The following is a 13,307-nucleotide window of genomic DNA, read 5'->3' as shown; positions in this document are numbered from 1 at the left end:
AGCTAAAACATGATACCAATTTCAAGTATCTCATATCAAACTTGTTCATACATGACAAAAAAATAAAAATGATGAAAATGATGCAAAAGAAAGCAAATTAGACAAGTATAAACTCATTTGATCAATGTGTAAATCTAACTATTAACACGCTAACATAACATAATATTTTATACACACAAAAAAAAGGATAAATCACACAAACCTCCCTTGAGATTTGAAAACATTACTAAAAGTTGTAGAGTTTTGACATAATTACATTGACTTTCCTTTCAGTAAGATTAAATGGACCACCTACACTAATATAGATAGTGTTAAAATATAAAAAACAACGTAAAGTATGTATTTTCATCTAAAAGAGATAACAATATTAATTTTTTATCCATATAACTAACAAATTATTAATGAAAATGAAGTTGTATTTTATATGAATTAAAATCTTAAAAGAGCTTAATATAATTATGTCAAAATTATAAAACTTGCTATATTTTCTTTAAATCTCAAGACAGATCAATGCAATATACCTATTAGAAAAAAACAAAATAAAATAAAAAAAAAAAGAAGAAAATAGAAAATAGAAAATTACCTAGAAGACTGCAAGCCTAGTTTTAATAACTTGGGCTTTTGAAAGGTTGAACAACAAAAATCAATTATTTGGGCCTACCAGGTAGATAATGGATTGGGCCTTCACAGTTCACATTCTCGAACTCGAAGTCGCACTCGAAGAAGCTTCACGACCTGTTTCTTCAAGATCTCCTTCTGCAACATTTGGAACCCTAAAAAGTAACAAAAAATCTTCCTGAAAGTCTCAAATCCAACTTGTGAATTTCATAATCTCCAATAATAAAAAAAATGGCGATTTCTAGAGCTATGAAATTGTTTTCAAGAAGCTTTGCTTCTCTCTCTTCAACTCCGCTGCGCGTTTGCGTAGTCGGAAGTGGACCTGCTGGCTTTTACACTGCCGAGAAGGTGCATATCACTCTCTCTCTCTCTCTCTATATATATATATATACACAGAACATGTATAAGCATCTCAGTGAATGTCAGTGTATAATTTCAAATTGATTTGAATTGTTGAATTTACATTACTAGATGTTGAAGAGACATCAAGGAGCTGAGGTTGATATTGTGGACAGGTTGCTGACGACGTATGGAATAGTCCGGTCCGGTGTGGCACCGGACCATCCTGAAACTAAGGTTTGTATGTAGGTACAAGAATTTTTTAGTTTAGCTTCTTATACGTGTTATTTGCTTGTTTTGTGTTGAATTGAATAGTTTTATGTCTACTGATTAATTGTTTGTTCGTAATTTGAGTGATGGAATTCCTGTTTAATCTCATATGCATTGGTATGAAAAGAAACCACAATGTTGTCTGGTCTATTTTTCCCCTAATACTACTTAGTTATAGTTGAAGTGCAGCATCTCTTTATATTGTATTGTAACCAGCGTTTTTAAATAACGGTTATGTATTGTATCACCAATTATGTATTGAGATTTTGGACTTCTGATACTGTTATTCATTGATATGTTCGCTGCTACTATCTGATATCGTATGGTATTGCCAATACCGGTACATATCCTGATACCGTTATCTAAGATCATGATTGTAACTCTTTTTAGAAGCCACCACATTCTGGAGTGAACAACGTAAGCCTTTATGTTGTTGTGTGCTTGATTTAGAATCTTATTCTATTATTGTTTGTGTTTCATATACCTCACCATCTCTAGTTAGGTGTATCAATTCCAAGCACTATGTTCTAAGCCTCCTATTACATAGTGCAACTAAATATGGTTTATCTTAATCTTTAGAGATCCCAAAAGTTAATAAAATAAAACCCATTTAAATTAAGCAAGTGTTATAGTATATATCTGGCCATTTTTAATATCATTGACGGCATAAATTTTTTCTAAATGTTTTATTCTGATTAGCATCTGGCATTTTTTAAAGCTTCTATATTTGTAGAAATCTGATAGTATCTGTATATTAATGAATTACATTGTGTGTTTCTGACTTTCTGTTTTTAAAGAATACATTGTTCAAATAGTCCTCTTAATTGAGCTTAGTTTACCAAAAAACTTGTAACAGATTGTGACCAACCAGTTTTCTCGAGTCGCTCAAAATGAGCGTTGCTCATTCTTTGGAAATGTGTCACTTGGGTCTTCTGTATCATTGTCTGAGCTCAGGGAGATGTATCATGTGGTAAGATGCCAGCTCTAGATGAGATCTTGTGCTGATTTGTATTAATTGATCACAAGTAGTTTTGTTATTTGATGAATATGTGTTTTGCTAACCAGGTTGTGCATGCCTATGGTGCTGAAAGTCATAGAGTTCTTGGTATCGCTGGAGAAGTATGTATAGAATTTTTGGTTTTGTTTCTGTTTTTGTTTAGTCATCTATACAATCGATATGCATAACTATGTTGATGGAAGACTTTGTGGCCTATTATCTTTAAACTGGTGATAGTCAAATGCTTCGAAGGCAGTTATAGTCTCTGTTGTTTATGTCTTTCTTCTTGGTTTTCTTTCTAGGATTTGGCAGGGATACACTCGGCTAGAGAATTTGTTTGGTGGTATAATGGGCACCCTGACTGCAAATATTTGGCTCCAGACTTAAAGAGCACTGATACAGCTGTTATTCTTGGTTAGGTATCTTATTATTTCTCTCTTTCTTTCTTCTTCTTTTTCTTGTGAATTTTTAGGGAGACAGATTATAAGATCTCGTGCAGAACAGGGGCTTTTAACTTATAAGATGAACTGGTGGTTTTCCATTTCTTACTTTTTCGGTCATAATGCACAATTTACAAAATTAATGGAAGTAAGGGCAATGCTAATTGTATAAAATGATGTTTGATTGAGGAGAACACCAATAAGGACATGGGATAACAATGTATGACACTAACAACTTACTTGATAAACGTTAACTTAACAGAAAATAAGACCCAGATAACATGTGGTGGAAAAATAGGTCTTAGGTTACTTGATAGTTATGAATAATGCTTTGTAGGGTTCAATTTATAAATGAACAAGAAGTCAAATTAATGAGGTAAGATAAGTAGAAGTAAAGTTTATATTATTTTAATGTTATTTCAATAGTAAGGATTTCCTTTAGTCAAATATTCTTTTGGTAAATAAACTAGAATAATTGAAACCGCACAAACTTAAATATGTACTTATGACTTGATTGAACATTAAGCAGTAGTGAGATTTAAATATTTACTCAAAAAGTTTTTTTCAACGTTCACTTTTCCTTTACACTTCATCTTGTTATCATACAAAATTTCAATTTATGGTACTTAAAGTGATATGTTGGTTGCTGACAGTATAATGCCATTCTATTTCATTGCTACATCGTTTGGCGCGTTGTATTTGAGGTTTTTATTTTTGAATTGTCAAGTCGAAATTAAAATTCTAACAACTACAATTAGCAAATATACCTGTTCACTTATAATGTGTTTGGTTCATAGATGTGGGAAGCATTAAACAACTAACCATCAAGTAGTAACTCTTCCACTCTTCCCCTTTGGGAAGGGTGGGGGTTTCTCGTTGTTGACCCCTAACCTATGTGGCAAAACCAAAACATGAAAAGGATGAATGAAGATGGGAGACATTGAGCATGACTAAACAACAAGTCACACCACACATCGTACTTCCTTAGTTGACATGGATACTCGCATTACATTCTTGATATTCAGAAGCAAAAAAACTTTATTCTCATTAAATAATTTAAAATTTATTATGCAGCAATGAAGAAGAATAAATTTTTTAAAAGTAGTCATAATAACTGTTTGCAGTTCTGAAGCCCTTCAATCCCAAAATAAGTTTCGACCCCCATAACCATCCACTATGTTTTTTCTTTCAAGGCAATGTAGCTCTGGATGTTGCACATATTCTTTTACGACCAACTGCAGAGTTGGCAACAACTGATATTGCCAGCCATGCTTTAGCTGCTTTGGAGGAGAGCTTTATAAGGTTTTCTGTCCCACCTTTTGATGTCAATTAAACTGGTTTTAGCTGGGCCCTAGTTATATTGCGTCAAAATATACACATATGATTGCAGAAAAGTGTACTTAGTTGGAAGATGTGGACCAGTGCAAGCAGCTTGTACCACAAAAGAGTTACGTGAAGTTCTTGGTAATTCCTAGTTTCCTGTCCTCCACACTACATGATTAGTTCAAAATTTCATTGCTACTTTGTGTTTCAGAACGCATTTTTTTAATTTAATTACCAGAGTAATTATTATATAGGGGGGTTACTAGAATTATTGGACCTGCTTCATCAGATTCTAATAGTAGTGAGCAAACTGAAGTTTGTTTTATATCAAATGCAGAGCAGATCTACTTTTTGCTTGATGTAGGCCTTGGCCCTCGTTAAGTTCAAAATTTTCTTAATATATTATTTGTATCAATTAAGATTGTTTTCTAAAACATCATTGCAACTTTGGTCCCGTGAAAGAAAAATCTAGATCCTGATCTTTAAATTTTTTAAAGACAAGTTCTGGTGTGATCCAATGTTTCGAGCTCAGTGCTCGAGTATTTTCAATTCATTATTTTGATCGTTATCCATATAAAGTAGTTCAACTTGAATACATTCTATTGCTCATAACTCCAATGAAACTCAATCATGTTTACCTGATGGTTCAAGTTAATATGTTTTTTCATATTTTCGTAATGTAATCCATTGAAGATATTCATTGCTGATATTAAATGATTCTGCCTTTAAATGCATTTTTTATGGAGTTATTTGTGTCATTTTTGCAGGTATCAAAGATTTACACATTAACGTTAAGGAAGCTAATCTAGTGAAAACCCCAGCAGATGAGGTATACTTTCCGTTTCAAAAAATTATATGCACTCTGTCTCACAAGTTATTTGGCGAATTTCCTTCCCAAAAATTTATTTGATCTCTTCTTCCTTCTTTTTTTTTTGGCTAAAAATGCCCCGAAAGACCAGAGTTACCTTTTTCTGTTTCCATATGTTTAATAGTCCTCATGTCTGATGTTATTGGTACATTGTATTATTTGGCAAAGGAAGAACAAAAGAATAGTCGAATCCTAAAGAGGGTTTATGAGTTGCTATCTAAGGCAGCCGTGTCGGGACCATTTCATCGCAGTTCAGATCAACACGAACTTCACATTGTTTTCTTCCGAAAGCCAGATGGGTTTCTAGATTCAGACGACAGAAGTGGTCATGTTGTTGGTGTGCGCTTTGAGAAGACAATTCTTAAAGGTAATTTTCTCTGCATATGTTGCTGGTGAGCTGGTTCAGATGGCTTTTTCCATAGTTCTTTGCTTTGTGGTTCATGTGTTTATTGTCTTCCATATCGTCCGATCATGGTCGTTGGTTTAAAAAATGCAGTTAGTATGACATCCACCAAAGGATTATGACAAAATGGAAATCTGGAAACTGTTTTATCTTCAGAGTCAAAGACCTAACATGTTGAGAACCAATAATTTAACTAACTAATTTTTAAATAATTAGAATGATGCCTTTTTGTGAGGAAAATAAGTGCATTGTTTTCCTCAACATTACAAATGTTATGCCCAGTGCAACTGGAATAATTTCACATCTGTAACTGTAACCAATTATTGTGACTTATGTGGTCTCATTCTGCAGAAAGTGTTGGCTCTGGGAAACAAGTTGCAGTTGGTACAGGACAGTTTAAAGACCTTGAATGCAGGTAATCTGTTACTGTTTGGAAGTTAAGCTGACTACATGCCATATTTTATGTACAGAGAAGTTGAGTTATGCTTTACCAGAAGATGTCATTTTGAGTGAATATGTTTTGATGTGTGTGCATATAATAGTATTTGCCTTCCAGTTGCTTCTGATTCCTCTTTTATGTATGCTTATTGTGTTGCCCTACAGTTGCGTTTGATACGCCCTTATGCTCTACTTTGTTTGGTTTTGATTCGTGCCATGTGATAGTAAAAGGGAAATGTTTCCATCACTACCCAAAATGTTTTAATCATTTGAAGTTTAAAATACCTTGTTTCATGATCCCACCCAATCTGCACGGGTTGGGAGAGCAAACTGAACGGCGTAATTGGGGAATTGAAGGCTATCCCAGACTACTCGAGATTTTTGCTCATTTTTAAATTGTTTGCATGAGGTCTTGACTGTTGTGGCAATTTGTTAATGCATTTTTCAGGTTAGTGCTAAAAAGCATTGGTTACAGATCAGTACCAGTTGATGACTTACCCTTTGATGCTCACAAAGGTATATCAAAGAAATTATGCACCAGTGTGAAAAAATTTCAGACAAATCTGCTTATTAAAATTTTTTGCATGCATCACTGCTTAATGTTTGCAAATACTTCTTTTTTCACTAGGTTAGATGGACTTGGGTTTGAGTGTTAGGTGTGGGTATGATTATTAGGTGCAAGATTGTGACCGAAGAAGCATGGACACTTCTAAGAAGGTAACGTGTCAAACACCGACACGATATGACATGACATGACACTCGTCAGACACTTTCTAGCATTTAGACACATAAAACACGTTACAAGTTTGAATAAAATAACTTGGAATCCAATAATAAAACAAAAACAATGTAAATTTATAGCTATTCGTCTTTAAACTTTAGAAATCATTATATTTATTTAAATATTCATACATACGACATATAATAATTATCTTTATATATGACTTAAAATAAATATATAAAACTATATATATTTCATTTCCTCCACCATATAGTGTCTTTACATTTTTTGAAAATTTTCATGTCGGTTTCTTTATCAAAAAAAATAATAATAATAATAAAATAAAAAATTTCATGTTGGTTTGTCTTTGTCCATGCTTCATAGATGCAAACCTTAGGGTGCAAGGATAATGTATCAAAAATTTGGGTATGGATACATCCTGCACATATTAATCTAACATATTCTGTATAGCATTGTCATTTTGAAATTAAATAAAATTTAATGGGAAAGGTGATTTTTTTTTTTGTCTCCCTAGTCACTTTATATGTGTGTGGTGAGACAACTGTCATTTTTTGTCAAATAAAACCTCCTCATTGCCAAACATTAGAAGATTTAAGGTCTGGTATTGGGTCGGACACACTCCAGTCCCTCATTTGTCAGAGTGCCAACTCTGGTACCTTGAGCGGAATAGAAGAATCCGTGTAACAGTGCTCGTCCCTATACACTTAATTAATATCTAATGATAATACTGAGGAGTTATTATTTTGTCTGATGCTTTTTTCCCGTTCAGATTAGAGTGGCAAGTCTGAACCTTGTCATGTGATTAGAAAGCTTCTTGTTAGTATACACAGGCCTCTCAAGGTTGCAAAACCTCATGTTTCCCTTTTCCGTGCTTGACTTGTTTTACAGGAATAGTTCGAAATGTTGGAGGTCATGTGTTAATCAACTCTTCAGGAGATCATACACAACTAGAGGGCGTCTATGTATGTGGGTGGTTGAAAAGGGGACCAACGGGGATCATTGCTACCAACCTTTATTGTGCGGAGGAAACAGTAAGTAGCATTTTGTATACGGTCAAAAAAACGTTGTCTGTACATCATCCTTTATGCATGAAGCATCCTACTAGAAATAACGTTCCATTTGTTTGGGCGCAAAATGTTTTTTGCATTTTCTGATGTTTAGTATAATTTAATACGAAAGTCAATGCATAACAAGTTTATTTAGGCACAAAATATTTTATACTTTAAAAAAGTGGAAAACGTTTCGCATTACCATTGTCACCACCCCACCACCACCACATCCACTATCCCACCACCGCCGCCACACCCCCACCACGTCCACGTCCACGTCCACGTCCACGTCCACTATTTTGCCGCCACCACCATTAATACAAATACTAGTATATTAGTTTCCTTCTAGGATGCAACTAAACATAGGAAAACATCTTCTACGGGAAACATTTTATGCCAAAACAAGTGGAGAGTAAGAGTAAACTAAAACAACATATATTAGGGTTATCTGTAGTGATTACCGGCTACTCTCTAATTGACTGAAGTGGTCACAGAACATGAGCATATCTCAGGACCTTGAGAAAGGAGTATTAGCATCTGCACCGAGCTTGCCAAAGCCAGGCAGAGAGGGACTTCTCCAATTGTTAGATCGAAGGAATGTCAAAGTGATTCCATTCAATTCTTGGGAAAAGATCGACACTGAAGAGAGAAGGCTTGGAAGTTTGAAAAACAAACCCAGAGACAAATTAACCACATGGGAAGAGCTACTGAAAGTTGCCACCAAGGTGTGAAACAATTTCCGACCTATTAATATTGTTTTTGTCATTCATATAATAAATATTTGTGTTATGTTTATATTCAATTTTCAGCAGCCACGAGTTCTTTAGATTAAGTGTATTCATGCTCGCATTTTTGTAAGCCTAACAAGAGAGGCCTAATTTCTTGTCCTTTAAACACAGACAATGTTGGGAAAGTTTGGCTTGAGTCACCTTGCCATTTCATGGCAATGAGAACCTTATTGAATCCTCTCTGTTTCTGTCATTATTTATTTATTTTTATTTTTTTGTGGTTGTTTTTTTTCTTGTTCTTGTTTTTGTTTTTGAAACCAAAATATTTACTTTTAGGGATGAAATAATTTATAATTTGCTAATTCCTACCCTTTTCCTAGTATTGTTCAGTTTCAATTGGATTTGACATTATGGATAGTATATTTCTTTATGCTATGTTTGGTTGGGGGATTTGGGAAGGGATTTGGAAAGGGAAAGGGAAAAGGTGTGTGAAACTATGTGAAATATAAGTATGATTTATTCACATTTCACCTACCATTTCCATTTCCCTTTCCAAATCCCTTCCCAAATCCCCCAACCAAACACAGCATTAGGGTTTGTTTGATTGGGTGGAATGGGATTTTAAATCTATGGGACTCATATTTCTGTGTTTAGTTGTAGCTTTTGTTGTCCAGATTAGATTTTGTTGGATATTCGATCCAACAAAATTGGTAAATTTTTTAATTTTACTTTAAAACTAATAATGCAAAGAAAATATGTAACTGGAAATATATATTTTCTTAGCTATTGTGAAACAAACGTGGACAAGAGGGGACTATATGTCCCACTAATCCATCTAGATAACCAACATTGCACTAACTTTATGAATTGTTAATCCTCTCATTGTTAATTTTGCTAATCAAATTGGGCCTTAAGTTCCGACATCCTTTAGGTATTGTAAGCATATGTGAATAAGCGTGTAACTCTAGCTATCTTGATTATTATTCTCGTTTGTTAACTATACATTTTAGGTAAAAAGTTAAAAAGTTGATTGAAATAGTAATAGTACTTCATAAATCAAATTACTACAAGTTGTAGAGTTTTGACATAATTACATTGACTTTCCTTTCAGTAAGATTAAATGGACCACCTACACTAATGCAGATAGTGTTAAGATATAAAAAAACAACGTAAAGTATGTATTTTCATCTAAAAGAAATAACAATATTAATTTTTTATCCATATAACTAACAAATTATTAATGAAAATGAAGTTAGATTTTATATGAATTAAAATCTTAAAAGAGCTTAATATAATTATGTCAAAATTATAAAACTTGTTATATTTTCTTTAAATCTCAAGACAGATCAATGCAATTTACCTATTAAAAAAAAAGAAAAGAGGAGATAGAAAATTACCTAGAAGACTGCAAGCCCAGTTTTAACAACTTGGGCTTTTGAAAGGTTCAACAACAAAATCAATTATTTGGGCCTACCAGATAGATAATGGATTGGCCTTCACAGTCTCGAACTCGAACTCGAAGAAGCTTCACGACCTGTTTCTTCAAGATCTCCTTCTGTAACATTTGGAATCCTAAAAAGTAACAAAAAATCTTCGTAAAAGTCTCAAATCAAACTTGTGAATTTCATAATCTCCAATAATAATAAAAAATGGCAATTTCTAGAGGTAAGAAATTGTTTTCCATTCTTTAATCATTTAGTCCAAAAATGAGAATTAAGTCCACTAAATGAAGGGAAGGGTCCAACAAGAAGTTGTTCTTGACATCAGAGAGATGTAATGCCTTGGTAATGAACCTCCGAATAGATTAAACCATTAAGCATGGAAGGGTCTCTTTCACATGTTTTAAACAACACTCGTTTGAAACGACTCAAACAAATAAAACCAAAAAAGGAGGGAGAGTGCAGAGATGATTATCACAAGTGTAAAAACATGTATGAAAAGCCCAAAATAAAAGCTATCAACTCAAATAGGTTGGTGTCTAAGGCCTAAACCACCAAACATATGAGGACTACAACACTACAAGCATACTATACAAAACATGAATGAAGTAAACACATTAAAACAATCCTAAAACTCACAAAAATAGTGCTGAAATTAACATGAAAATGCTAGAACAAGTGAGCTAAAATAATGGAGAAATGAAGCTAGTAAGCAAGCCTAAGGAGGTTGTGAGTTTGTGAATCAAAGACTTACTCATCTTCAAGAGGTATAACCTTGGCCTTCTTTACACTACTTCTTCCTACTCTTTTCTTGCTAATTTCATACTATTTTTACACTATTTTGATGGGATGAAACTTGTGGCTTAAAGCTATCAAAGGTGGAGGGGTTAACCACCTTTCTTTGAACCTTATTTTCTAAGCTTTTACCCTTGTGTTTCCCACTTCTTTCTCAAAATTTTTCCAACTTTTTACCACTTTTTTTTTAGAGTTTTTTAGAGGCTAAAAATATGGTTTTCAAGTCTCAAAAATGGATTATGCCATTTTCTTGTGTTGGGCTAGATCCACCAATTTGCATGGCTTCATTGTTAAGTACTGAGGCATTTTGGCCTGCTATAAGCCTCGAAATAGGTTCGTACCAAGACTGAGGTGATGGTCTTTCATAGTTCTGATTACTAGTTTGACCATTAGAATGTCTATTAACTTGCATAGGCTGTTTATCTCTGGCCAATCTTTGTTGAGGGACATTTGAAACTTCCTCCATGTGTCTTGCGTTTGTTGGTTGTTGGTTATTCATTCGATCCAAAAACGATGTTACCTATCTCTCCATTGTGTTCATTAATTATTGTCTCATAGCATCTACTAGGCCACCCTATGGATTTATTGGTTGAGTAGATGGAACAGTGGATGGTCCAATTCCTTGGTCTCGTCCAGTATTACGAACATGTGGTACTTGTTCCGAAGTGCTGTTCTGTTCGACCATAGGTTCTGATAAAATGGGAGTTTCCACAAGATGTGTTATCACATTATCATCTGGATTAGGCATCTCTACCTCTCCTTTCACGCCTTCTTCCAAGCGTTCATTTTTGCCTTGTCTTCTACGTCTAGCCATTTCAATTAGTCCCACTGGGCGTGCCAAAAATATATGTTGGCTTTTTGGCTTTCGAAGGTTATTTTTGTAATTGCGAGCGTGCCAACAAGGATCAATCAGTCCTTACAGAAAATTAATTGCCAACCAATTATCAGACGATTGTGTTTTAGTTCTTTCAGCCTCAATGAAGAGGACTTTTACCGGTGGCTTGATTTAGGAGAATTAAAATGAAGAACAATTGAAGCATTTCATTAAAATGAAAAACTTACAATGATCCAAACTTAGCCTCATAGAGGTTTACAGCAACAATCTACTTGAAACTACTCCTATGAACGAAGTGCAGTGCAGGAATTTTAAAGTGCAGAAATGTAAAGAACTGGAAATGTAAAACTAGAAATGAAATAAAGTAGAATAAGACTGGTTTTTTGGATCCGAGCCTGGGGCTTTTTTCTAGGGCCTTCTCTGCTATTTATACTTCTCAAGGATGACCATCGAATCTGCATTTCCAACCGTCGAACTGCTCCTCCATGATCGCTGATCATGTTGCCTTATAATTAGCTCCACTATGTCATCACTTGCAGTTAGGCTTCCCTCCTAAATTTGAATTTGAATGTGAGTAACCGTTGAAGCCACATCACTTTGCATCTCTTTGCTGATCCAATGCTACTTAGATCTTGTATTAACCAATACTAACTGCCACGTGTACGATCATGATTGAAGACTTGACTATTCTTCCCGTATTACCCTCATTCTGCCACATGTCGAACTGTAATTGGCTTATACAAAGTATGTAGCCAACAGACCATTGGAGCACCATTGCTATAATTTGACAAAATAGCACTATTCATTGCCAAATTATAGCAATAGCAATAGCATTATAGAAACAATGGTTGGAGATACTCTAACATTGTTGTAATTGTACGAGAATTTATAAAATCACCTAGTTTTTTGTTACATAGGACTGTTGGGAATAGACTTTTTTATTTCACCTAACATTGTTGTATTTATACGAAAATTTATATAACCGCCTAATTTGTTACACAGGCCTTTTTTTGATAATAAGTTATTTTAGTTGACTTGTTAATTTTTTTTAATTTTTTTTTTAGTCAAAAAGTCATTATAAATGATTATAAATTTATATAACCACTTAATTTTAATTATTTTTTAATTATTAGTTGTGAGAGAAAAAATAAAATAATTATGAATTAGATGTAATATTAACAATTTAAATATATTTTATTTTTATTGACTATTTTAGTCCAAACCTAACTTTCTAAATAAGGCCACAATATCTTATACTCAATCTAAAAATGTATAAAGTATTAGATTCAGTGGATATTTTTGTTAGTGAGACATTCACACTTTGTGAAATAGTTTGGTTAGAAATCCTTTTGTTCTTTTGAGATGACATTTTCTTTTCAATTTTACCCCTTAATTTATCTGTTGACTTTTTTGACTATTTGTTTAAATTTATATCTATCTATTCAAAAAAATTTGACTATCTGTTCAAATTTATATCTATCCGTTCAAAAAATTTAACTATCTGTTCAATTTTTTCCCTTATCTATACAAATATTTGCCCAAATTTAATTATATGTTCAATTTTTTTCCTCTTATTTGTTCAATAATCTATTCAAATTTTATTATCTGTTCAATTTAACAAATTTTATCTGTTGAAATTCAAATATGTTTATATTTTAAAACTCTGTCTGTTTATATGTTTTAAACTCCATCTATTTATATTTTTAATCTGTTTCATCATCATGATCATCAACAATAACAACAACTACTTTAAAAAAAAGAAAAAGAAAAACACATTGAGGATTTTTTTTAACAGATAAGTATAACAAATCTGTTTAATTTTTTTCTCGAAATTATTCTGTTTGTTCAATTTACAAAAAATAAAAATAAAAAAATGATTGGATCTCAGATCTGAACACCATTGGCAAGAACTAAAAAAGAAATAAATAAATAAATAAAATAAAAAAATTGAACATCTCTTCTTTAATCTTTTCCATCTCAACTGTGCAATTCTCAGCACCACCCTTGTCGCTGTAAGTCGCCT

At 33.2% G+C, this 13,307-nt stretch overlaps 1 protein-coding gene across 1 annotated transcript in view; it reads left to right on the top strand.

The window, feature by feature from the left end:
• The first annotated feature begins 833 nt into the window (after positions 1–833).
• Positions 834–13,307, top strand: part of LOC114320893 (NADPH:adrenodoxin oxidoreductase, mitochondrial) — a 44,918-nt gene continuing 32,444 nt past the window's right edge. The window contains exons 1-13 of the mRNA XM_082909278.1: positions 834–966; positions 1,090–1,194; positions 2,084–2,197; positions 2,293–2,346; positions 2,527–2,639; positions 3,853–3,966; positions 4,055–4,128; positions 4,755–4,816; positions 5,024–5,222; positions 5,610–5,673; positions 6,145–6,212; positions 7,327–7,469; positions 7,982–8,212. Of these exons, the coding sequence (XP_082765404.1) occupies positions 850–966; positions 1,090–1,194; positions 2,084–2,197; positions 2,293–2,346; positions 2,527–2,639; positions 3,853–3,966; positions 4,055–4,128; positions 4,755–4,816; positions 5,024–5,222; positions 5,610–5,673; positions 6,145–6,212; positions 7,327–7,469; positions 7,982–8,212 (1,458 nt within the window). The 5' untranslated portion in view covers positions 834–849. The remainder of the gene's footprint in view (positions 967–1,089; positions 1,195–2,083; positions 2,198–2,292; positions 2,347–2,526; positions 2,640–3,852; positions 3,967–4,054; positions 4,129–4,754; positions 4,817–5,023; positions 5,223–5,609; positions 5,674–6,144; positions 6,213–7,326; positions 7,470–7,981; positions 8,213–13,307) is intronic.

This window comes from Camellia sinensis, chromosome 15 (genome assembly GCF_055761805.1).
Source record: "Camellia sinensis isolate YWXY chromosome 15, ASM5576180v1, whole genome shotgun sequence".
In the NCBI taxonomy this organism is placed as follows: domain Eukaryota; kingdom Viridiplantae; phylum Streptophyta; class Magnoliopsida; order Ericales; family Theaceae; genus Camellia; species Camellia sinensis.
This window is presented reverse-complemented; position numbering and strand designations above follow the sequence as displayed.